General features: G+C 35.0%; 1 protein-coding gene and 1 long non-coding RNA gene across 2 annotated transcripts; one reads left to right on the top strand and one right to left on the bottom strand.

Moving 5' to 3' along the window:
* Nucleotides 1–11,811: 11,811 nt before the first annotated feature.
* LOC124453575 (steroid 17-alpha-hydroxylase/17,20 lyase-like) lies at nucleotides 11,812–21,817 on the top strand. The gene is made up of 2 exons (XM_047004361.1): nucleotides 11,812–12,065; nucleotides 19,337–21,817. Exon 2 carries the CDS (start codon nucleotides 19,350–19,352, stop codon nucleotides 20,829–20,831), a length of 1,482 nt encoding a protein of 493 aa, XP_046860317.1. The 5' UTR covers nucleotides 11,812–12,065; nucleotides 19,337–19,349; the 3' UTR covers nucleotides 20,832–21,817.
* A 1,052-nt stretch (nucleotides 21,818–22,869) lies between these two features.
* Nucleotides 22,870–23,861, bottom strand: LOC124453585. The gene is made up of 2 exons (XR_006951148.1): nucleotides 23,832–23,861; nucleotides 22,870–23,159 (listed from the first exon to the last, which is right to left on the bottom strand). It is a non-coding gene; the product is annotated as an uncharacterized LOC124453585 (long non-coding RNA).
* Between the last annotated feature and the right edge of the window lie 544 nt (nucleotides 23,862–24,405).

Here is a 24,405-nt window from a genome sequence, read left to right as displayed (position 1 = left end):
CTGCCGTTAGCTATGATAACTTTATGGAAACATACAATTTGGCCAATATTAAATGTGTGAATGTGGCCATTGTTCGTTGGATCTTGTTGTCAACCCTCAAGAGTGCCGATGCTGCATGGAAATAGAGCAATGCCGTGGTAAAATGTATCAGTTCGAAATCGATGAAAGGAAATGCATTTTGGATCACCCTGGCTTTAACGAAGTTTGCCTGAACGAATTTGTTCTTCAAGCAGCTTCGTTAGGTTTAAAGACCAAAGGTCATCGCATGATACAGACACTTCATTTTGTATTTCCTTTAAAACCTTAGTATAAATGTATATTATATATTGAAAGTTTGCCTGGATGTATTATTGGTTCTCTCAATTTGTGAAAATTTATCATCTGCAATAACAAAACAATCATCCGAGAAGTGATTCGAACAAATCATAAATCGAATTTCGCGCGAACTCGGATTAAAGTTTGCGCGCTTCGCCTCAACAAATTTAACCCAAATTCTTCTTAAAGACTCGTCTTTTGGGCTTTTATGTAATGAAATGCCTGTACTTCTATCAGACGTATTACTGCAATCTTGCACGACACAGCGTGTTGAAGGCATGTTAAAAAATTGAGTTATACAACCTTTTATATCTCTATTTGTATATAGTGTTATATTGTAAACAGCCGCGAGTTAAGACTATGACGTCACAAGCACCTTCCTTGAAAATTCAAATATGGCGCATTTTAATGGCGGCTCTTAAAGTACAAGTTTTATCGCTACGTAACTCGAGCAGCATTAAATACATTGCGCTAAAATTTCGCCAGATGAGATTTTTTTACATACACTATTAATCTATGAAAAAAAAACGGGAGGCAAAATTTTCGTTTTAGTACCACTTTAAGCCTTCTCTCGTGTTGTTTTCATTTTCCGTCATTTTGTCATGTGACGCGGGCTCAGGTATTGATATTAACTCAGCTGTTAGCATGCGCACGCATAGTTTAAAGGCAATTATGAACGTTTTTGTACACAGTTTTAGTCAGAGCCCTCTATTCATAAGAGTTGGGACATCTATTGTTATTTGTTCAGCTTACGTTGATTGGGCAATATTGATCACCTGATCAATTTCCGCCAATTTGGTTCCTAGTTTTGAAATTTGAGCTAGTGTTTATATAGCAATTACTGCTAGTATTACAGTATTTTGAGAAAATATTGCGTTTCTTTATGGATAAATGTGTAATAACTGATTGTTGACGGCTACTAAGTCTCATTACATATCGCCAGAATCGAGGATTACGAAAAAAATGAAAGAAATGCCTTTACGTCGAACTTACAAAATTTGATTCCGTATGGTGATTGTTGTACTGAACTGCTTTTGATATAAAGTTCAATTAACTCATTCAAGTAGAGAATCATTTTTGGGCCAAATAACATTGCAAAGTTCGTGCTAATGCAGTTTTAATAGTTTTCTTACTCCAAAGCTTGTTTTTTAATCGAAGATGATTTCTCATTATGTTCAGAAAAGGGTCGATTTACAAACCTCTCAATTCTCAGCCACTTCCACACTAAAACAAACAACTACACCAAATCCCAGAAACTCTTATGATTTTCCATGTTGTATTTTGTATTTTTAGTTCATCATTTAAATGAAGTAATTATAATTAGGATATTCACTGAAACAGCCGAGTACAATATATTTTTGGTAATGAATTGTGCAAATGTACCCTACTTCTGTAGCTCAAAGTAGAACATTACTTCTCTTCACTAGACTTGTCAATGATATTTTAATTCTAGGTTTTGGTTTATAAGATCACAGGGGCATATCTCCATAATTTCAGCCATTTGGGCTCTTTAATGTATATAAAAACTGTTGCTGCCTTACTGATATATATTTAAATATTGCTTGCTTTCTGATGTATATTTAAGTGCTGCTAGCTTTTTGATATATATATTTCACTAGCAATACAAGGCATAGAATTTGAACAAAACGGGACTGAGCCCCCTCCAATACACCCCTGTATGATTAATAAACACATACAAAAGTTGTGTCATTCCTTATATATGCTGTATAAAAGACTACAAAGAGTAGCATTTATAGAGAACAGACTGTTCTTCGACAACAGAAATGTTTTTTGTTATAGAAATAATATTTTCATTTTAAAGAAATGCTTCACCAAAATTTTCAGCAGAATCCTTAACAAACTTCACTAGAAATAAACTTTAATACTTTATAAAGTGTTAAAGGCGAAATAACTTCGTATAAAGGAATAAAACGTTTAGGGCCAAATGCATCTTGGTCAAATCATTGCATATTTCAATAACTAAAAAGTAAAAAAGTTTCATTTTCTGCTGAGCAAGAAAATTTTGTGATCTTGCAGAATAAAAGATATCATGCTTAGATCAAATTGGGGGGTATAAACCACTCACTACCATTAAATTGTTACAAATCTTGAACACAAATCTCTCAGGACCAAAACTGCATGATTGCTATGATTCGAAGTTTTGAAAAAAGTCTTGTCCAACTATTTGATAACACTGATGCCAACTCTTAAGAATATTGGGCTCTGGTTTTAGTGAGAGCGACCAAGCTTTCCTAATAAAAGTGTCAAATTTTCTAATAATGAGTGATGTCCCTTCTGGGCCACCGTAAGACTACACCAATGATTGAAGTATAATTGTTAAATACGACTTTGCAGGGAAATAAATGTAGGACGACATGGCAATCCGCAATAATAAAATATAGTACAGCCTGTACAGGAGCTTCGTTGTTTGGTTTTAATAGTCCATTATCTGTTACAAATATTCGCAGTCCGCTTTAGAGAAGCAGCTTTGTTGCTGTTCTGACGAACTTTTTACGCTTGAACGAATTTCCCCACCATATGTTGCCGATTGTATAGCAATGTAAATGTTTAACATATTGTCTCGAAGCGCATTGTATCATGCCCTACCGATGCTAAATAATGCTGTATTCAATACCTTTGTTGCCTTGACGATTTCGCTAAGCTGGGGCAAAACAATCAAACCAATGAAATTCTTTGTTAGATTCGAACTAACCAATAATAGCTCTCGTATGTAAGCCGATTTGGGGTTGCGAGTCCTGGAAACGCAGCAAAACACCTAAAAATTAGCAGGAAACGCAGCAAAATGGCCGAAACGCAGCAAAGACGGTAATAACCGCTGAAATTCTCGTTTCGACTGCTTTTTATTCAATATTCATTGTAAAATCTGGAATCAGAGTTTACAACTGGAAAAAATAACGTAACTGTCATAATGAATATAAAATTTGCATTAGTTAACCATTGCTAAATATTATTTTAAAGAGACATAAAATGTGCATAAATTTTGACAATTTTACGTGCAGCGCTTGCCCGTTTTGCTGTACCCTAAATCCGCCACTGGTTGCTTGAACTGAAACATCGTTTTATTAAAAAATGTCTTCGACGACATTCATATTTGAGATTTTAAAAACCGTACTCACATGGGCAAAGTGAGACCATCTCCATATTGAGAAATTATCATACAGTTAATACGTGTTTAGTGACCCTTAATTTGTATTTTTGTGTGTATGTTATTATATTTAAGTTTCTATAAGGTCAATGAATAGTATTTTCCCAAACAGTAGACAAGATTTATGTCTTGGGTCATTGAATTTCATCCCTGGTTTTCTTTACTAATTAATATTTTGATGGATTATGTTCAACTCCAATTTTCTACATCTTAATAAATAAAAAATCCTGGATTTATTGGTAAAAGTTAAGTGGATAATTTTTTAGAAATGTTTTCTTTAAAAATTTTACTTCTTCAGTCCCCTATTATCTGTTAAAAAAAAGGTTCCTAAATTCCTATCTAAGGATCTGGGGAAAGTAAAGACATTGACTTGTCTGATATACTGGAAAAATAAAACTCTCAGTAAAAACCTAAAAAATTTTTTGAACATTTTGTGTATGAGAAGAACCTTGAGATTTATTATGCCAAGTTTTCAGTAAAACAAAATTTTCTCTGCTAAGATGTCTTCAAATACGTTAAAAAGTGTCTCACTTTATCCCAGGCTACGCTGACTAATAGAGTTTTTATCATATTACCTAATAAGATTATCCAGAAGGTTAGCATTATTATTAAATATTTATTAAAGTCGAATCTCACTTGTTCTTAAACAATGTTGTGGTCAAAGGCTTTTCCTACGCTATCGCCAAACATAATTTGATCAGACGAATGACTCATACTGACTAACACAATATTCCTTTCGCTTTATCACATACTCTACTTCAAGGAAATTGAAGTGCACAAATCACAAAACATACACAACATTTTTGGCTTCGTTCAGTTTGATATGCTGTTTGCTTTGATAGTTGACGTCAGAGTTTGCTTCGGTATTTTGCTGCCGTTGTTTACCTTAGTGGTATGTTTTGTAGTTTTCTTTTGTAGGTTTTTGCTTTGGTAACACAGAAATAAGCAAAACTCAAGATAAAGCGTTATTCTGAAAATATATGCGAATGTGGAAATAGCAATATATCAACATTAACTAACATCAATGCTTCCAAAATGCTTCCGATGCTTAGCCGGCAAAAGCCGACGACGTCACTTTAAGTGAAACCCATTTACACATTTTCACGAGTAACTGCAATACGTCTAGGCTGCTACCCAACTTAGACGCAAAAATGGTCGAATTGTTTTATGCTTGATAAGTTATTTATAGATATTTTTTCCAAAATCAAAATTTTGCTGAAAACCATTGCAGACCTATCCAAGACGTGCAACTTTGTGCAACAAAACTGTTTACGACTTTTACCCAGAATATACTATTCATATATTCAGAATATACCATTATATACACGAAAAATTAATATAGCATTGTTTTAAATAATTCCATCAATTGTTCTTCGAAACACGAGTCAGTACAGTAAGTATTTTTGTAAGCAAAACAATAAGTGCTAAAACGTTGTATTTTTCACATATTTTTGTTAGCAAGATAATATAAAACTTTGTCATACTTTTGCGATGTACTTTTTCATCTTTTTTGATAATTTATAACTCCTGTTTTCTTTTAATCAATAGATGCTAAAGACATCAAACTTGTGTTGTCATAAATTACAGAAAACAGTCTTCTACAGTGATAGCCAACGAGAAAAAGTTTGTAAATATTATCGTCAGCGAAGTAATTAGAGTTTTATCTTCATATGTTTGCAATATATTTCATTTGCATCTTATTTTTCTGTTTCAACTATTGTTGCTTATCTAGCTACCATTGTTGTCTACCTCTGTCTCAACCTGATTAATTGGTTTGTTTCATATGTGTGCATAGAGGATAAAATAGTTTGTAAATAAAAAGTCTTCGAATAGGTTTTCTGAATTAATCACTCATTTTTTTGAGATTTTTAACAATTTGTTATACACTTAAAATAAATATTAGTTGAATACGTAAAAGATTCACGTCTAATGATAATCGAAAAGTATAAAGGCAAATATTTGAAAATATTAAAAAATGCTACTTTTTCTTTTACTTTAACATAATCAGAATGTAATTTCGAGAAGATGTAAAAGGAAAAATAAAACAATTCTTATCAAAGTAAAATGTAAATTTAAAATTCAAAATACTACCCTTCCTTTACAGGTTCCTTTTTTACGAACTGTCAAGCAAATTAAAGGTGGCCTATAGATCACCTACTTTTTTACATTATCTGCTTGAACTGCAACAATAGGTGATTTCTAGTGGAGTAATATGTGTTGAGTTTTTAAATACTTCGTGTGTTATTTTATAGAAAAACTTGTAAAATAGGAAACGTACCCCATCACTCCGAAAAAAATGCCCATGTTAAATTTGCAGAAGCTTTGAAATACACTAGTGACAGCTAGTAATACTGTTTGAAAACTTTCTTGTTTCATTTCTCAAATAGAGACCTCAACACAGTCCTGTTCTTTTGAGTATGTTTCCCATGAGAAAACCATTATTTAGAGAAAAACAACAGCAAATCTTAATCCCGAGTCATTGTTTTAGCAATTGCTACAAAATATTTTCAGATGTAGAAATTTCATAAAATCAAAAATAATGCAGTGCCTAATTTGTGAATTGGTCATTTTGCATATTTTCAGTTTTAATACAGAAGAAGTTGGCTTCATTATTGGTGGTTTTTTGAAGATCCCAGTTACGATGAAGTATGCGATTGCCGAAAACCTTTCTTAATGCAGTGTGTAGAATTTAAAGTTTTAGTATTTTTTTAAGTGTTATCAAAAAGTTTCAATCAAGTCGAATAACTTTTTAAATCACATCTTAGCGAACCACTTTGTATTACATTGATTCTATAGCTCCTATACATTTTTATGCAACCAGTGCATGTTGAGTGAACTCAAACCATTTGAATTGAAAATCAAATAAAATAATCTTTCAACTAGAATTAGTTGTTATAAAGTTTTTTTCAGATTTTAGCATGGACGTTTGGTCTATCCCTTACCATTTTGGTGTAATAGTATTGCGACTACACTTCGTCTGAATTGTGACCAGGGATATACCGGGCGGAAAGCGAAGTTTAAATATAAATATCAAAGCCCAGCAAAGTGCTTTTAAAAGAGCCATTTAAAGGGGAACTCCACCCAAAAATAATGTTGGTCTTAAAAGTTCCATTTTTATGCAAAGGTTACTATATTTTTGAAATTTTTACATCAGCTATTTTATTTTTGACAAAATCGCGTCTTCAAGTGCGCTATTTGAGCTGTTTTGAGGCTTAGCAGCGTGGGCACAGAAAGCGTCAGCGGAAATTATTTTGACGTCATATCGTCAAACCGATTTGGAGTTGAGTTTACAACAAAGTAAAATAATAACGCACAGCCTTGCACAAAAAACAAAACAATCGCTTATAATTGCTTTTTTGGAAGAACCTCGGCCTAATTCACCAATCGATAGTGAGGTGGAAGACAATCCAACAAACAATATTCGGCCATATCAGTTTGAGCCCGAATGGCCGGCTGATGAACACGAAGAAGCTCACCAGTTTGAGGATAACGAACAGGAATTTTGTATATTGACGATGAATCTCGGCGCGACAATCTTGAATGGTGGGTAGTAAAATGTTATATTATTCTAGACCAATGTTTCTACCTTAAAAGTACGTTTTCAGTTTTTGAAGTTGACCACGTCCACACACACATAATACTTTAGATTTTAAAGTTTTTATTGTAAGATACAATTTTTATTGAAGTTTTGACATTTACTTTTCAAGATCCTTTCTTTTAACATATTCAGGTGTCAATGTGGTAACTGCCAAATAATGGATAATAACGAGAAATGTTTATGCTGCAAAGAGATTTCCAATATTTGTGACAAAAATTTAGAGGCAGTAGAAACGAATGAGACCACCGAAGTCCCTTTGTGCATTACACACATCCTGGTTTTGAGCCTGTTTGTCTTAACAGGTGGGTTTTACAAACAGTTTGGTACCAGTAAAAGCAGCAATATGAGGTAGCATATGATGGGCCCGAGGACAAACTGTACCGCCATATTGCATATAGACAGTTGGCAATATGGTGCTGGGGTGTCTTGGGTAGAGAAGTGAGAGTCATCTTGCCATCATGTGCAGTTACTCGCATTAGAGAAACATTTCCTCCACCTGGCCTTGCAGAGGAATTTCAATTTGAGGGCTTTCACTATGTTGATGAATGAAGTATTTTATTATGATATAGGTATACTCATTACAATTACTTTGTATGTCAATATTAAAGTGGCATAGCCAGCTCATTTATAGGTCATGCTATGCACATTTATTATTATTAATTTATTACAAAAAAAACAGATTTACAAAGAAATGATTATAAATGTGGCTTGGCTATTACACTGGTTATAATATAACTATAATTAATTACATGAATAGTTTGTGTAATGCAGTAATGCAGTGGTGAAACTAGCTATAGCAAAAGGTTTTGCTATGTTAATATTTAAGAATGAACATTTTTTAAGTAGTACAAAAGTTGTCTTCACTGATTCAACGTCATATTATATGGGTATGGCAAAACCTATTGCCATAGCTAACATCACCACTGATATTTTATGCAAATCTAGACTGATGTTCCTTTACAAGTACTTCTTTCCTGGGTGGACATGATTTAGAAATGTTCTTTGGAAGATTCTTGCCATGATGTACAAGTTCAATCTCCTCAGTTTTGCATGCATTCACAACCTCCGCAAGTAGTTTATCAATGTACTGGTACTCTTTCTTTTCTTTCATTGCTTTTACAACCCATTGCTTCTGTGTTTTAGCAAAAAACATTTTGTAACAGTCTTGCCCTTTGTTTGTCCCTGACTTAATGAATGCTTTATCATGTTTAATATTGTTGTTGTGATCTAATGCTGCTAACTGAGTGCGGGCTACCATTCCAGGAAATGAAAAATGCTCTCGCTTTGGGCAGGTCTTTTAGAAGCCTCTTGTCACATATCACCTTCTCTGCAGCGATATATGCTTGTGAAGTAGGAGATAACCATTTCTTCTGCTTTGTTTCTTTTTCTGTTAATTGTTGGTGGCAACATTGATGAAAATATGTGTTCCCCTTCCAGAAATGCTTGTTGGAAATGTGGTTAAGGACAGACTTCCATTTTCCCACCAATTCTTCTGCATTCTTGTTACAACTTGCAGAGCACCACCAAAGATGATTAGAAATGGACTTAATCCAATGGGTCAAGTCATCATTTCCCTTAATGTTAGCCTTCTTTGTTAGTTTTTTTGTGACAGATTTAGACAAATGCCACACATCATATTGGTGATCAATATAAGGGTGTTTGTTTTTCAACCTCTGCATCCACAGTATTCAGCATCGACAGTGTAGTTTGGACTTCCATGGCATGTAAACTCCTCACAACAAATGAACACTGTGTTGATGCATCTTTGGTTTCTGGCTTGCAATAATTAGTTGGCAATGCTTCAGGACTGTCAGACGCACCCAAATCACAACTGTTATTTGCTTCAGGCTCAAACAATGAGAAAACATTTGTACTTGTGGAGGAACATTGTTCTAAAATATTTGAAAGCTGAAAATAGAAAAAATAGAAATATTTAGAATATACTTTAGGCTATAACTTTTTCTTGATTAAAATTTAACAAGAAATGCTTTTACTAACTTCCTCCTTGTCTTGATCAGTCTGACGTTTTTCTGTACGATGCTCCCTAGACAGACGCTTTTTACTGGGTTGAGGGCCAAATGAAAAAATCGATGGTACTGCATCCGGTTTCAGTCGCCTTTTTAAAGGTTGCCATGGTGTAAGTTTCTGTCTTAGGTCCGATTCAAAACAATCGGGAGCAAAGTGCTCGCTGCAAACGTAACAGTATTGGAGAGGAGGTAGATTTTCTCTCCGTATTCTAGCAATCCATTATTATACAATTATGTACAATAATTAGGAAACTATAAGTTCATACTTTACGTCAAGGAAACTACAACTTAATTCTATCCACGAAAGGCTATTTTTACAATGGTTTCATGTAGGATTATTTTCTAACCGTAATGAGTTACACAACCATGTTTATTATTATTCAATGTTTATTAAGGGCAATAGATTGGTTTCACATCAGTGGAAACTGTTGTTAAGGTTGAATTCGGAGGACAAGCAAACGGCATTACGCACAGTTTCCACACAAAGAAACCTTCGTATTTTTAAAAATAATATTAATCGACATTCAAGTTCTATATGTAGTGCGGAAACTGTGCGTAATGGCCTTTATGTGAAACCGTTCTATTAAAACAGAATACAAATAACCAGCTCAATACTTGCATGTAAGCTATAAAGGTTGCTTGTGTATATACCTACGAATAAAAAATTCTGACGTTTCGAAAAGAAACATTTTGTGATTAGGAGAAGCATTTTGACGCAAGTTTATTATGACTGTGCAATGACTTTACATAAAGCTTTGAGAAGCAATTGACGATATGACGTCAATACAAGCCGCTGACATATTTCTGCTCCCACGCACCGGATGCCCTAGCTGCAGCATTTCAACTCATTTTTTGTGAAAATATTGAATCAAATAAACAAAAAAATTGCCGCATATTTATTTTCACGGGACAGACAAAGTTTTAAGACCAACATTATTTTTGGGTGGAGTTCCCCTTTAATGCATAAAAAGAAATATTTATTTAAAAGTGTAACGTTTCGTCTTGACTCTCAAGTCATCATCAGACAATATTGAATTACAAGTATAGAGGGATATATATATAATAGCTATTTACATAATATTAAATTACATGGTGGGATGAAAACGTGTTAGTAAATATTGGATAACATGGTATGACTTGGGATAAGTAGAAACACAAAAGAAACAAAAAACAAACAAAACACAAACAATCATAAAGTACACAGACGTGAGGACGGACGAAATTAGATTAAAGCAACTAAAGGACAATGGAGTTTCCTTGGACGTTAAGAGATGGTTTCATTTTGTTGATTAAGAGGCTTTCGTGAATAAGAAGTTCTTGTGAGTCTGAGCATGAAGAAAGTATTTTAAAATCCTCGAAGGTGGCGGTGTGTCCTGTGGATTTAAGGTGTGATAGTATGGAGGAATGACAGGGATGTTTAGAAGGTTTACCAGTCAAAGGGGTGATGCCCAAATGTTCTGAAATTCGAGTGTGTAGATGGCGGGTGGTTTGACCCACGTACGATGCGGAGCAGCATCGACACTTAAAAGAATAGACAACATTCGATTTCAGAGTTTTGGGCACTTTGTCCTTGAAAGAAAACAGGCTGGAGAGGCGTTTGGTGGATCGAAAGAAGAATCGTATTTCACAGTGTGGAAAAGCGGCACGACAAAGGCGATTGATTTGTGTGCACATGTGGGATGAGTGTAGACCAGTAAATGGAAGGCCGAAATACAGTATTTTCTTGGGTACGGTATGAACAGGTGGTTTGGGTTGAAAGACTTTGTCAAGAAACATTTTTACACAGTGATCAAATATGTGACAGGGAAATGATTAAAAAAGAACACCATTTACAAGTAATTTTAACCCAGATTGGTTTTGGAATAAAGGCAAACGTTTTTCATTGTTTGAGTGTAAAACATACAGTCTGATGATGAATTTTTAAAAAATTCGAAATATAATGTTGAAATAAAATTTTCTGGTTTCCTTCTCAAATATTGAGTTAAACATGAACTTTTTATTCGAAGTATACTTCATTTTGTACTACATAAAATTGTCTGCTGGTAATGGATTTTTAGTGTAACAATGATGAGTAGAAACTGTCGACGTTACTTTTTTAGCTCAAAATCGGGGTGCTAGTGTACACCCAGCCAGCAACCCAGTTTCGTGCACCTATGATAACAAAACAATAGACTATGAATCTACTTTTACAGTGTAGCATTGTGTCGCTTGCCTAGCTGGTATGGAAACCCTACTCCACGTTAGACCTGCTCGTGTCAGGTTGTACAATGTTGGGAGAACTTTGATCATGCTTCCTGAGTGACACATTTTGCGAAAGTAGGTTGTACAAACTGACACGAACGAAATCCACATTTTCAGAATTTCCTCATGCTGTGAAGCATGATTGCAAGTCGAATCAGTTGTTGTCATTTATATCTCAAAAAGCAACTGAGAACCGAACCCTCGTAAAATATACATATTTTAAATTCGAGTTCAGGAATCGAGAAACATAGCAAAACATTGACGAGAAAAAGAAAAGCTTTAGCAGAAAGCTAGCTATGTACACCGAGCGTAAAGACTGCGGTGTAAAATCATTCGATACATTTATCGGTTTTGAAGTTGCATCACACATATGATTTTATTGTTTCAGCTTGTTGATGTGAAACGCTGACAAACACAGACAGAAACAAAAGTGCATTTCAAAGTAGAGTTATTCAAAATGTCAGGCATATTGTTGTTTTGTAACCTGTGAACCGTGTTCGATACGTCTATCACAGATAGAATGAAATATGATCATGATCACAGTGCTACAGCAATTTCACCGATTGGCCAAACTCGTTTTTATCGGCTTTTATATTTGCCAGCTGTTTAAAGTATTTGCCATTTCTTCAGTGTGACTATTGTTGCATTATTCAGTGTAACGCAATTTCAAGGCATATACTACATGAGTAGATAAAAGTAATTCAGTGGTGATTCGGTGGTAAGTGCCAATATTATTTTGTGAATTATGTAGTGTTGTATAGCACTAGTGCATGACACCGAAATAATTTAAAGCCGCTTACTTACAATCTCCAAATACCATAATAAATGTCTTTTGATTGTGAATGCTTTAAAGTGTTCTGAACTGTAAATATGTGCAAGATCGAGCAGTCCTAAAGTTTATTTTTGCTATTATGGCTGATTCACCTCATGGCAAATCTTGTAGAGTGGCACGCATGCTTCCGGCAGTTGTGATATTCTAACTCCTGTGACTGGTGAGTTAGATGATGGCTATAAGCGTATGTGCTGCATTGAAATAATAACATTTCTTGCTGTCACTTCACATTGTACACTCGCTGGTGTTGTAGCTACATCTTTTTGGTTGCTCTTGCATTGTCCATATCAGAGGCTTTGGAAGATTTCAAAAGTTGTGGGTGTTTCATGTTCACAATTTGACAATGCGAGTAACTTAGAATAGTAATGAAACTGTTTCATATTAATTATTTTTGACAGTTTTTTCTTCCTTTTTCGGAATATATTACAAAAATTATCCAAAATGAATTACATACAAATGATTTGCATACATCGGCAATGCTCAAATCATTTGAAATTTCCTGCTTGCTGGTGCCAGTTCTTAATTTGAAAATTCAGTGTGCTTACAAAAATTTAGTATGCAATATATCACATATTTTCAAGCCAGAAGCTAAATTTGTGGGTGTCCTTCCAATATGGAACACCCACACTCTAAAGTTGTGGGTGCGCTGGCACCCGGACACCCACGGCTTGCCAAGCCCCTGGTACATATCATGGCAAACTCACCGTTGTTGTACAAGTTTTTTCCCCTTTGCATTGCATAAACAACGTGTCCTAAAATAACGGAACCTATACAAACAATTATGTTGCATAAAATTAAAATCTGCGTAAAATAATTTAGTGGGCAGTAGCTATTTGTTATGGAAATCATGAATGCGTTTTTGTGGCTGTTATAACTCAATTAAATTAATGTTGCTTTGATTTTACAAAGCTTTTGCGTATAAAATTTGAGATGAAATCTGTGTATGACAGTACTCTAACTTATTTTGGTTTAACCATGAAATTAAATAACTCGTTTTGCTTTACAAACCGTATGAAATCCTAGAGGCGCATAATTGTCAATTGTTTTATAACCTCTTCTGAACGCTAATCCATTACCACAGAACAAGAATATACAGAAGAGTCACTTGTGTCGGAACCTTTGACGTTTTTGTCCTCGCGCATGTCGTGCCGCGCATGGTGGCCGCCATTATTCCAGCCAGATGATTAGGGTTTTTGACTTTTTCCCAGCGTTTTTGACTTTTTTGATTTTAAGTCAAAATATACTTGAATTCATTATTAAGTATTGACGTCATGTGATTTTAATGGTTGGAAACAAGTGAGAAATCCTTATCATTTGGCTGGAATAATGGCCGACATGAGGACGCGTTGTACATCTGAGTGACCCTTCTGTATAATCATTATTCTGTGCCATTACTGTGCATAATAAATCCAGCGAATACATAATTTAGTGCGGGTTCCGTTTTTTCGGGACGCCCCCTGGTATATTATGATATTTTAAAAATAAACAGAGAAGTTTGACACCCAAATGAACAAACTTGCTGGCTGAGAAGGTCACTGCACGGCACATAATGTTAAACTTCAATGTTCTGTTGTTATCATTGGGCCTTATCGTTGATGAGGAAGCTAGTTGCCATAATAGAAAATATGCTCCATAAACATCTTGTAAACTCGAGATTCAAGTTATGCTAACAACAGAGAACATAATGTTTTGGTAGTATATTTTCCCCTTTATAGCGACTGCGTTTAATACTGGTGCATCGTATACACTGATCTGAAATAGACTGGATATAGCTTCTACAGGTAGCAAAAGTGAAGCCTAATTATATATGCAAAATTCACTTCCGGGTACCACGGCGAGATACAAATTACTATAGAAATGTATGGCGGATAACGTATACAAACATGGATTTTCGAATATTTAAGACCTTTCGCGACTCCTTACTAACCTCAAGTATTAGTCATGGATAAAACAGGTTATGCGAATCGATTTGACATCAAAATGATTCCTATAGCTGTAAAATATCGACGTTAGTGTTGATTTAAAAGTTGTACATGCGAGAATGTATTTTGTCCCATCGTTGCCAATGCAAGATAGTTCACTGCTCGCTTTCCAATTTCTGAGGCATTTATGATCTAGTATACGTTTCGGTTCTTTAGAAATGAGGTGAGTTACTTTTTTTATCATTCTTTCTTTATGTTGAGAGATTGTTGACATTTTATTTTTGCAGTAACTTCATTTTTTCATGAGCAAAGTACTACTTAAACAGCAATACCATCAGGAATTCCTTTCCCTTGCGGTAAATTTCCATTCGTAGCTGCCCACATTCTCTGAAAGCACCTCTCTGTTTCATTGCATATTACTATAAGACTTGCTGTTGGCTTAAAAAATTTACCCCTGTATTTTAAAGTCAGAAAAGCAGACTCATTTTTATGGCTTCTTGAACCGACTGCTTCATGACAAATAGGACAGTTTATTTTGTTTTGCACCATCTGGGCAATATAGCCAGCCATGTACGATATTACTGCCTTTTTACATTCAGTAAATTTCATTTTCCTCTTCTAAGTGCTAAGCAAATTCCAGAAGATCATAGTCAGTATGAATGTAATATTAATGCCTTAAATATTTTTCCAAAAAGATTAAAATTATTCTTAAGATATGAATGTAGTTAGGAATGGTATAAATATGAATTGCAGTTGACATTAGAATCCTTTTCAGCAAAAGTTTGATCATCAGTCTTGAGTCTTGTAGTAATAAGAAAGACAAGAGCTTTATTCCACTTGTGAAGTGTGACTTTAATAATCGAACAGTTGACCAATTTACAGCTGTAAACAATAAACTGTTGCTGAGAAGCAGTATTTATGGCTGTAAAGGAATTAGCACAAGACAATGTGAAACTGATATACTGGATACAATTGGATACTCTTATAATTATAAACTGTGGACACAGTCTTATGTTGCTGTTAATAATTTAAATCTGCTTAAGGGACAAACCAAAACCAAGATGATTATAAAGATTAAACAATGCACCCAGCTTTTGCACTCGTAAAGGGCCTGCAAATTCATACTTGGCTGGCTACATTACCTTGATGTTTCAAAAGCAGTTTACTAAAGTGTCCTAATGTGTCTAGAACGCATTTGTTAGATTTTAATGTCAATGAAAATCATACTTCTTTAAATAATTAAGCGCAACGTGCGAGTATACCATTTGGGAAAAACAACCACAGAAATGGAAACTAAAGATAAAGTGCGAAAGAAACTAAATAGACTTGTCTTGTTTAAGCATCAGTAGTACTTTGCTCATGAAAAAATGAAGTTACAGCAAAAATAAAATGTCAACAATCTCTCAACATAAAGAAAGAATGATAAAAAAAGTAACTCACCTCATTTCTAAAGAACTGAAACGTATACTAGATCATAAATGCCTCAGAAATTGGAAAGCGAGCAGTGAACTATCTTACATTGGCAACGATGGGACAAAATACATTCTCGCATGTACAACTTTTAAATCAACACTAACGTCGATATTTTACAGCTATAGGAATCATTTTGATGTCAAATCGATTCGCATAACCTGTTTTATCCATGACTAATACTTGAGGTTAGTAAGGAGTCGCGAAAGGTCTTAAATATTTGAAAATCCATGTTTGTAAACGTTATCCGCCATACATTTCTATAGTAATTTGTATCTCGCCGTGGTACCCGGAAGTGAATTTTGCATATATAATTAGGCTTCACTTTTGCTACCTGTAGAAGCTATATCCAGTCTAAATTGAAACACCTTGTTTCAGTGATTTTAAATCTGCAATTATAATTGAAATTGGATTGGTGAAAGTGATTTTACGGACGTTCAAAGTCACGATTTTCAGCATTTTTTTGCGAACTTTTTGATCGGTATGCAAATGACCTGTGACGTAGAAAGTTGAACACATATATGAACATGGCGTATTCTACTAGTAATCTTAATAAGAAACGCCGAGGAAAACGCTGTGTTGCTGGCGGACCTAATCAAATTAGTTGCGCCAATGATTCAAAAACCGAAGGAATGTCGATGCATCTCTTTCCTAAAAAGGAAACAGAGCCGCAAAGACATAGAAAATTGGTAAATTTTGTGCGTAAACATAGACCGGGTTTTGAGGCTTCCTCTACCTCGTGTCTGTGTTCTGCGCATTTTGAAGATTCTTGTTTTGACCTTAATTTGAGCGTCCAAGTCAAGCTCAAAAGAAGGTTGAAGAAAGATGCTATTCCAACCATTGATGTGGCTGGGATTCCTGAACCATTACAGGACGAAATAACCGATCGAAAGCGAAGACAAGTAAGTTTACGCTTGTTTATGTTAATTTTTCTTTTGTCATATGTAAATTCGATATAAGTTTTGTAGATTATTCGACATACTCTACATAAGCCATCGCTGAAGGAAACATGTTCTCTCAATGAGGAAGTATCATCTACTAGTGATGGAGCTGAGCATGTTGAAGTATACACTTGGGAAGCAAACGATTCGCCATTTGAACGGCTTGCTATTTTCCATTCTTACATTTATGCTATGATTTAATTCCATATATTTTTTCTTTTGTCTTTTTTCCCAGACTGACATTGAAGAAAAGATTTTCTTTCATTTAATTCTTTCAGCTTAACCTCTCACTAGTTGCACCAATTTGTTTTTATTGTTTGCTCTTGTTTCAAACCATTAAACTGCTTGTCAACTTATATTGTGCATCCATGTATCTCCTATTTGGTTTTCATCTAGGCATATTTCCTGACCATTCCAAACTCAGCAAAGAAGGTCAACAGTCTCTACAGTGCACAAGTTAAAAGACTATTCCATCATCGCCCCTCTGATGGTATGTAACCTTTTGTGTTACCACTTGGATATGCTTTCCGAATAAAGTGATAAACACAAGCAGGTAAAGGCCGAGTATTCTCCCATCCCATAGACCCACAAAACCATCGCATCAACCATCTGTATGCCACAGCTCTCAAGTAGCTGAAGTAAATAAAAAGGTTGGACTAATTATTGTTGATGAAACAATGTTGATGATAACATTGTTTCTCATACAATTTACAATCTTACATATTTAATGATTGTGATGCTTGGCGGCGATAAGCACGTCCATTCCTATCTCTCAATAGTGGCCCGACGTTTTCAAGGACAGCCTCATGAACTAAAGGCCCAAATTTGGCATGCGGTGTTATGCATGATATTTTCTCAATGCTGCCATCGAATGTCATTTTCTGCAAAGCTGGTCCTATTTCCTTACAGCATCTGTACTCTAATGCGCCTTCTAACTAATCGGTATGACAGCATTGACAATTACTCCTGAAACGTGGGAGCATTGTGGTTTATAAAGTAACCTTATGTATATTACAAACAGGAGAAAACAACAACTTACCATTCACCGAGTGGAATTACGCCATCACTTCGTTGTTCTAATGTCGCAGGGAGAATTCCATCGGGATCATCTGGAGTATGCACTTCATCACCATCTCCTGCGAGCGGTTCATCGCCATATGCGAAGTCGTTTAAATGCTCGACATAACCCACGGATTCCGAGCTCGAATCAGATACGCATTCAGACATCGAATTCGAATTATCTGAGCCCTGATTTGAGGCCATACTTTCCGGAAAACTTTTTTTTAATATTTTATTGAAAATACTGTCATTATTTGTTTTAAGACAAGAAAAACAATATAATATTATATTGACGGAAACAGACGTGTTCAACTATCTACGTCACAAGTATCAATATGGCGTCGTAAAAAATTCCCAAATAGTACCCGACTTTGGAGGCAAAATTAAGGAACTTATATTTATCTGTTTAAGTCCAGCGACATGTCATAGTTCTTCAAATAATCCAAATTTTCAATTAAGCTCATAAAAAAGGGGGGCTAAAATTCGTAATATAAGCACTTTAAGGAGAAATACCGGAACAAACTCTTTTTGTACAGACCGAGTCCGTGGCGCAAGGTTGATAAAAGTTTTATCGCATGGCATTGTTTGACCTGAAACGGACCTTTCTTTCTTTTCCCGTCCTTGTTGCTTTGTCTTCATTCCTTTAGTTTTCATCGGTAAAAATAAATGGTTTGAAATTCTATCATTTGAAATTCTTATCAATGGTTTTGAAATTCTATCTTTTTCGTTAGACTCTTCTTAGTACATGTTTTTTCGTCGTTTTTTTGTTTTACAAAACGTTTGGTATTTGCTTTACAAAGTTTGTTTGGTGCAATGTTTCTGAGCCAATAAAATTGACATTTCGTTAAATGTTTACTGTTTTGTTATAAGTGTTGATTATTTTTTATCCATGATTGCTTCGTTTTATGTGGTAAATGCCAAATGGTCTAACTTGGTTTTTCATTCCTGCCAAAAGTTTGAAGAGACAATTGCTTTCAAATGTTAACAAAGACTATTTCAAATATACTCTGATGAAAAATCTTTCAAGCAATTTGCATTCGATAATCTTGTGTTTGTTCACATGAGCCCAGTCAGCGAGACATCTCACCTATGTATGATCTTTCTTTGCTATTAGTTTAGTATCAAAATTTACTTTGTGTTGATATGAGAAAGCGGACTAGCCCGCTTGCCAAGATCTAGGCAGTAGTAGGGACGTAGACAGCAGAAGGGCTTAGGAGCCAGTCGCTCCCCCTAGCAAATTTCTTGGCTTCCCCAAAATGCTATGTTTCACATATATATTATATTTTTTAAATGACAGACATCGCCCGCTTCTTTTTTGACTGGCACATTTGACAGAAATCCTGGCTACGCTACAGGGCAGTAGCAGAGGAGATCATAGGAAGGTGGAATGAAATAATTTCCATCGCTAGCCCACTTAAGAGATAAAAATTATGACAAAGCAACAAAGAAGAGGAGATGGAGCAGAAAAGAAAAAAATTACGCTAACATAATGACATCATTTTAAGTTTAACTTATCACACAAACCTTGACAGTGATACACCCATGCAATACAAAAAAACTTTCATGGAGGACTAAAGGAATTCGCCATGTTGATAAAAAAAATGGTGTATTCCATTCACCTTCGGCCTGTGTTTTGCACGCTTTTCTAACTCTTGCTTATTTCCAAGATGAGGCCATCCAAACACGGTAGCCCTTAAGTAATTGCTTAATACCATATTCATGAAATTAGCTGCATTGTTGTTAACTTTGATTATTATATTTGCAGGTTATATTTCAAGATGTTGCTCGAGGTTTCCCTCTCTCTGTTTGTAATATATTTGTTGAGTTTCATCATTCAAACTTTTCTCGACAAAAGAAAATTTCCACCCGGTCCATTTCCGTTGCCTATTATTGGGAGCATGCATCAGATAGGAACATTTCCCCCCTTCACCATGCTGGAACTGTGCAAAAAGTATCCTGATGTCCTTACTGTAAGCACTCCTATAGGCAAAATTGTTTTCGTGAACAGCTCAGAAGCTGCGCGAGAGGCTTTACTGACTAGAAAGACTGATTTTGCAGGAAGGCCAAGCGAGCAACTTTACCCATTAACTGTTATATTGGATAATAAAGATATTCTGACAACTGATTACGGAAAAACCTTTACGTTTCGCTCGAGAGTTTTCAACAAATCAATGCACTTGTTTAATGAAGGACCCAAAATTGTCGAGAGGCGATTGCATAAAACAATTAGTATGCTTTTCGCCGATTTAAATAAGAAACTGAACAAACCGTTTAATTTGATGACGTTCATATTTACTACCAACGTAGCACAACTGTGGGAGTGGCTTTCATCTGAGCAGGTAACAAACGATGCTGCAAGGTCACGTAAAGTCGTTAAATTTATCGATGACGTTGCTGAGTTGACCAGCGTAGGAAGCGTTTATCAATTTATTCCGTTGCTACGTGTTTTACCCTCGGAATACAAAAGAAAGATAAACACCATAATTAAAGCCCGCGACGAGTTATTCGGAGGAGTTCTTGATTATCATAAGAGGACATACCAAAGCGGTGTTGTCCGCGATATTACCGATGCGATGCTGTCGGCGTTCTTTAAAGAAGAAGACGATGGGAAGCATATTGGGCAATACAAAGATATCATGTTTCTAATGATGGATGTAATGATTGCAGGAGTTGATACAAGTAACGCAGCCATCGCTTGGTTTATTCTACATATAGTGCTCAGTAAAGAAATACAAACAAAAATGCAGGAAGAGTTTGATAGATGTTTTGAAAAAGACAGCTTTCCCAGTATGGAAGACATCACAAAGTGCCATTACTTCAATGCTGTTGTCTGTGAGGTTATGCGCAAAAGCGGAACGGCTCCGTTACTTGCGCCGCATCGCACAATTCGTGACACAAGCATAATGGGCTACAAAATACCTAAAAACACGACAGTACTTGTAAACAATCATGGCGTCAAACATGACCCAATTGCTTGGAAAAATCCTGACGTGTTTCGTCCCGAGCGGTTTCAAGATGAAAATGGCAAGTTCGTTGGATGGAATACGCACCCAGCGTTTTTGCCATTTGGTCTAGGAAGACGTGCTTGTCCAGGCAAAGATCTTGGTAAGTGTCAAGTCCTCATTACGCTTGCATGTCTCCTCCATCGTTACAGTATTAAGCTCGATGAAAATCAACCACGACCAAAGACAACCGAATTTGTTCGAAAAGGCACACCGACTCCTAAAGACTTTAACGTCATTGTCACCAAACGATGCTGATTTGGTGTAGACCGTGCAAACGCTCATTCAACACGCACGAGATGATGCTGCATGTTGAAAAACCTTACTTTGAATATTTTTAGTCATGTTCTTTATAGTGACAATTCACCTTCATAATTTCTTCTATTAATGTTTACAGATCTGAGCCCGCAACGGGTCGTAACTGGTGAAGAATGTGTGTCAAACAAGATGCATTGCGCACTTTTGTTTGTATTTGAATCGTTAGTTTTTGAGCTTGCGGCAAACTGAATTAAATTTTTTCAGTACATCGTCTAATTTATCTGAAAAGTTAGCAAAAATAAAACATTGATGGAAAATTCTATTTTACATTAATTTTTATCGCTTGTCTATTGCTTCGACTACAATAACAAAATCCGTCATTTTTTGACTCACAAAGTGGCAGTCCCACTGTTATTAACGCGCAATGCATCTTGGATGACACACATTCTTTTATAATCTTAAACGTGAAATACATGCTGCTATTTACTATTAGCGTATTGGCCTTATTTTGCATCGTCAGAGTGCATGTCAAATGAGCTAAATATTAGCTAAATATGAAAGAAATGAAATAAAACATTTAGATAAGAGGAAGAGAATGATCTTCTTGTCGTAGCACCCCCTGACCATGAATACCCGAAACATATTAATATGAAATGGAAAATAATCACTTGAAAATCAATAGTTATTCAGCGAGTAAATTAAGTAGCCAGTCAAATTAAAGCATTTGTAATAGAATAATAGTATGCTTGTGCAAAATCTCTATAAAAACACAGAAAGTGTTTTCTATTCCTTAAACAATCAACAGATTACATAAATATAAGAATGTATAAAGAGAAATACTTCACAGTTTTGCAGACATTGTCGTTAGTGGTGTAGCCAGCTGCAGGTTTCTTCTTGTTATGTAAATATTTAGCTGTATAAGCAATAGATTTCCGAAGAGATAAAAACAATGCAAATGATCTGAAATATATAAAGCACGAACCAAAGTTGCAAGCTGACCCCACCATTATTAGTCATCTGACCAAAATAGCCATTTCAATATAAATTAGTTGCACAGTTGCACCAGTTGCACCAGTGGCCGATCTAGAGTACGTCAAATTATATTACTGGAGCTCATTTTTGCTGAATATATTTACATTTGTTTTTCCCGATCTATAGTAAATAGACACGACCATGATTATTCTAAATTGCATTCAAAAACAATGCCATTACCTATTGAGCGTTTTCACCTGACCTCATAGCTGCCATATGGAGTACAAATTGAAACATCTGTGTGTATAATTATATGAAAAAGTTTGATCAGAATCAATAATTAACAGACGTAACTTTACAGCAAGAAGAATGTACAAATCAGAACAGGTTTAACTGGGAAGATAAAAAATGCAAAGTCTTTACTTTGTGGTTGATGTTTGAAAAACTTTACACTGCTGAAGCAATTTTTAGAACAATTTCGTTTTCCACTGAAGTAGGAAAAGTTTTGATGTGCTCCCACGGAAATTTAGTTTTTAGCTTGTGACTCCCTCCCCACTCGCAAAATCCTGGTGACGCCATTGCAAAGAGAAGATTGGCCACAACGTAAATAAACGAAATATTTACTTTTCCAAAACAGTAGCTTTATACTAGGAGTTACTATCGCAAGGGAAGTGCTGCCCCTCCACCAAGTAAGGTAAAACAGTTTGGAAACTGCTATTGCGTGTTTTCCATCATTTATCATCTGCCATAAACAATACAATAATGAATGGTAAAAATAAAAATACAGCAAGAAACCGCAACAACTTGTATACTTTGTCATTGCATAAAGACAAGCTAATTGTGTCATCTTTTATTTTCAAATTGTCATATAAATCAATTTATAGAAGTAGATGCAAGAAGTAACACTGTATGTATGTATAATTATGCTAATTTCAAAATGGAATAATTGGATGAACAGTTTTCAAAGCTCATTTTACAAAAATTTGCATATTGTCATTTAGAACTCGCCAATAACAATTAAATCATGTTAACTGAGCTTAAATGAAATTTTCAGAATTTCATTCACTTGGTTGCCAACAGCACAAGATCAACACATCCATCAATACAAATCGTTATATGGTGTCATATATGTATCTCTTAAGTCTCCCTGTGCTTCTTTGTTAGTATATCATATGTTTTCACCTGGATTCATGTTACTCAGTTGTTTTAGCGAGGAATCACTTTTATACATATACAAACTTGAATGGTACAGTCGTTGCAGCCATTATTCATAGCATTTCCATTATTGAAAGCGTAAATCGTAGTATTTTGAAAGTCTGTTCTTGATTCTTCAATTAATAACCCAGATGTAGAAATCTACAAAAAAAAGATAATATTTAAAAACTGTTGCATTATCATAAAAAGGGGAATATGAGAAGGCAATGTAATAAGCCTGAAAAAATAACTTACCTTTATCGTATTTGCTGATGATCTTATTTACATACATTATACATACAGTGATTATGGCCATGAAATTGATTTGTTGTATAGGACTGATTACACATTAAATAAAGTAGCTGTAAAATTTGTTCATTAAAAAGCATTGCTATAAGAAGTCTGTGCTAAACTATCTAAGCGGTTTTCCTCTTCAATCCTGTATTGTAAATTGGCTGATGATTTCAAGCTTGTTAATCGCTCGTAAGTCATTGGTTCAATGACACAAGATTATACATTCATTTTGACTCTGAAGATGACTACCGCTAAGGTTGTCGAAACGTCAGTCAACAACAACAAAAACAGTCCGTCTCAGGACTATACGTAACAGTGCAACTCTCATTTAATTCAAATATATATAATGTACATTTATTTCATGTAGCACGTTTTGAAAGCATTATTTATACGTTGTTTATTTTATCGCTTTCATAAATATGTATTTCCTAGGTGAAAGTGTTTCAAAAAGCGCTCAAATACTGGCAAATCGCATCGACAAAATATCTATAACAAATTCAACTAAAACATACAAATGAATGTAGTATAAAAGTAAAATACCTTTTCAGCATTTAAATCCATCAAATGGTTGCCCCAAAGTCCACACAAATACAAGGAAAAATAAACGCAAATATCAATGTATTGAAGAAATTGTGTTGTTTCTCATTTGTTGACCAGAAAATAGTCGTATGTCACTCGTATGTACTCGTATGTTACTCGTATGTACTCGTATGTACTCGTGTGGTGTTTTAGTCACGATCGTTTAATCATAGCATTCCAATTTCTATCCAATCGGCATGCACAAACGACGCATAGTTCACCTTATATGGAGGTGAGTGCTTCAATGCTCAATCGATTCTCGTCAGTCATACGATTTCATCATAAAATTAAAAGATAAATTCCTTGCCATTTTGAATGAAAACATTTTTTTGATTCTTTTAAATGTCTTGATTGTTTTGATTCTTTTGAGTTTTTAAAATGCTTTTTGATTAAAAGTATGATACGTTGTTTACTCAACCGAACACAATCGTCCGCATGTTTACAAACGTAGAAACGGACTATATTATAAAACTGTAGTTTTGTTTCCATTATTTCCTTTATAACATTTTGATAGAACCTTTTTTCCGATGATTCT

Source organism: Xenia sp. Carnegie-2017, unplaced genomic scaffold, assembly GCF_021976095.1.
Source record: "Xenia sp. Carnegie-2017 unplaced genomic scaffold, XeniaSp_v1 HiC_scaffold_25, whole genome shotgun sequence".
Classification (NCBI taxonomy): domain Eukaryota; kingdom Metazoa; phylum Cnidaria; class Anthozoa; order Malacalcyonacea; family Xeniidae; genus Xenia; species Xenia sp. Carnegie-2017.
The sequence above is the reverse complement of the archived record's forward strand: the minus strand, read 5'-3'. Positions and strand labels throughout refer to the sequence as shown.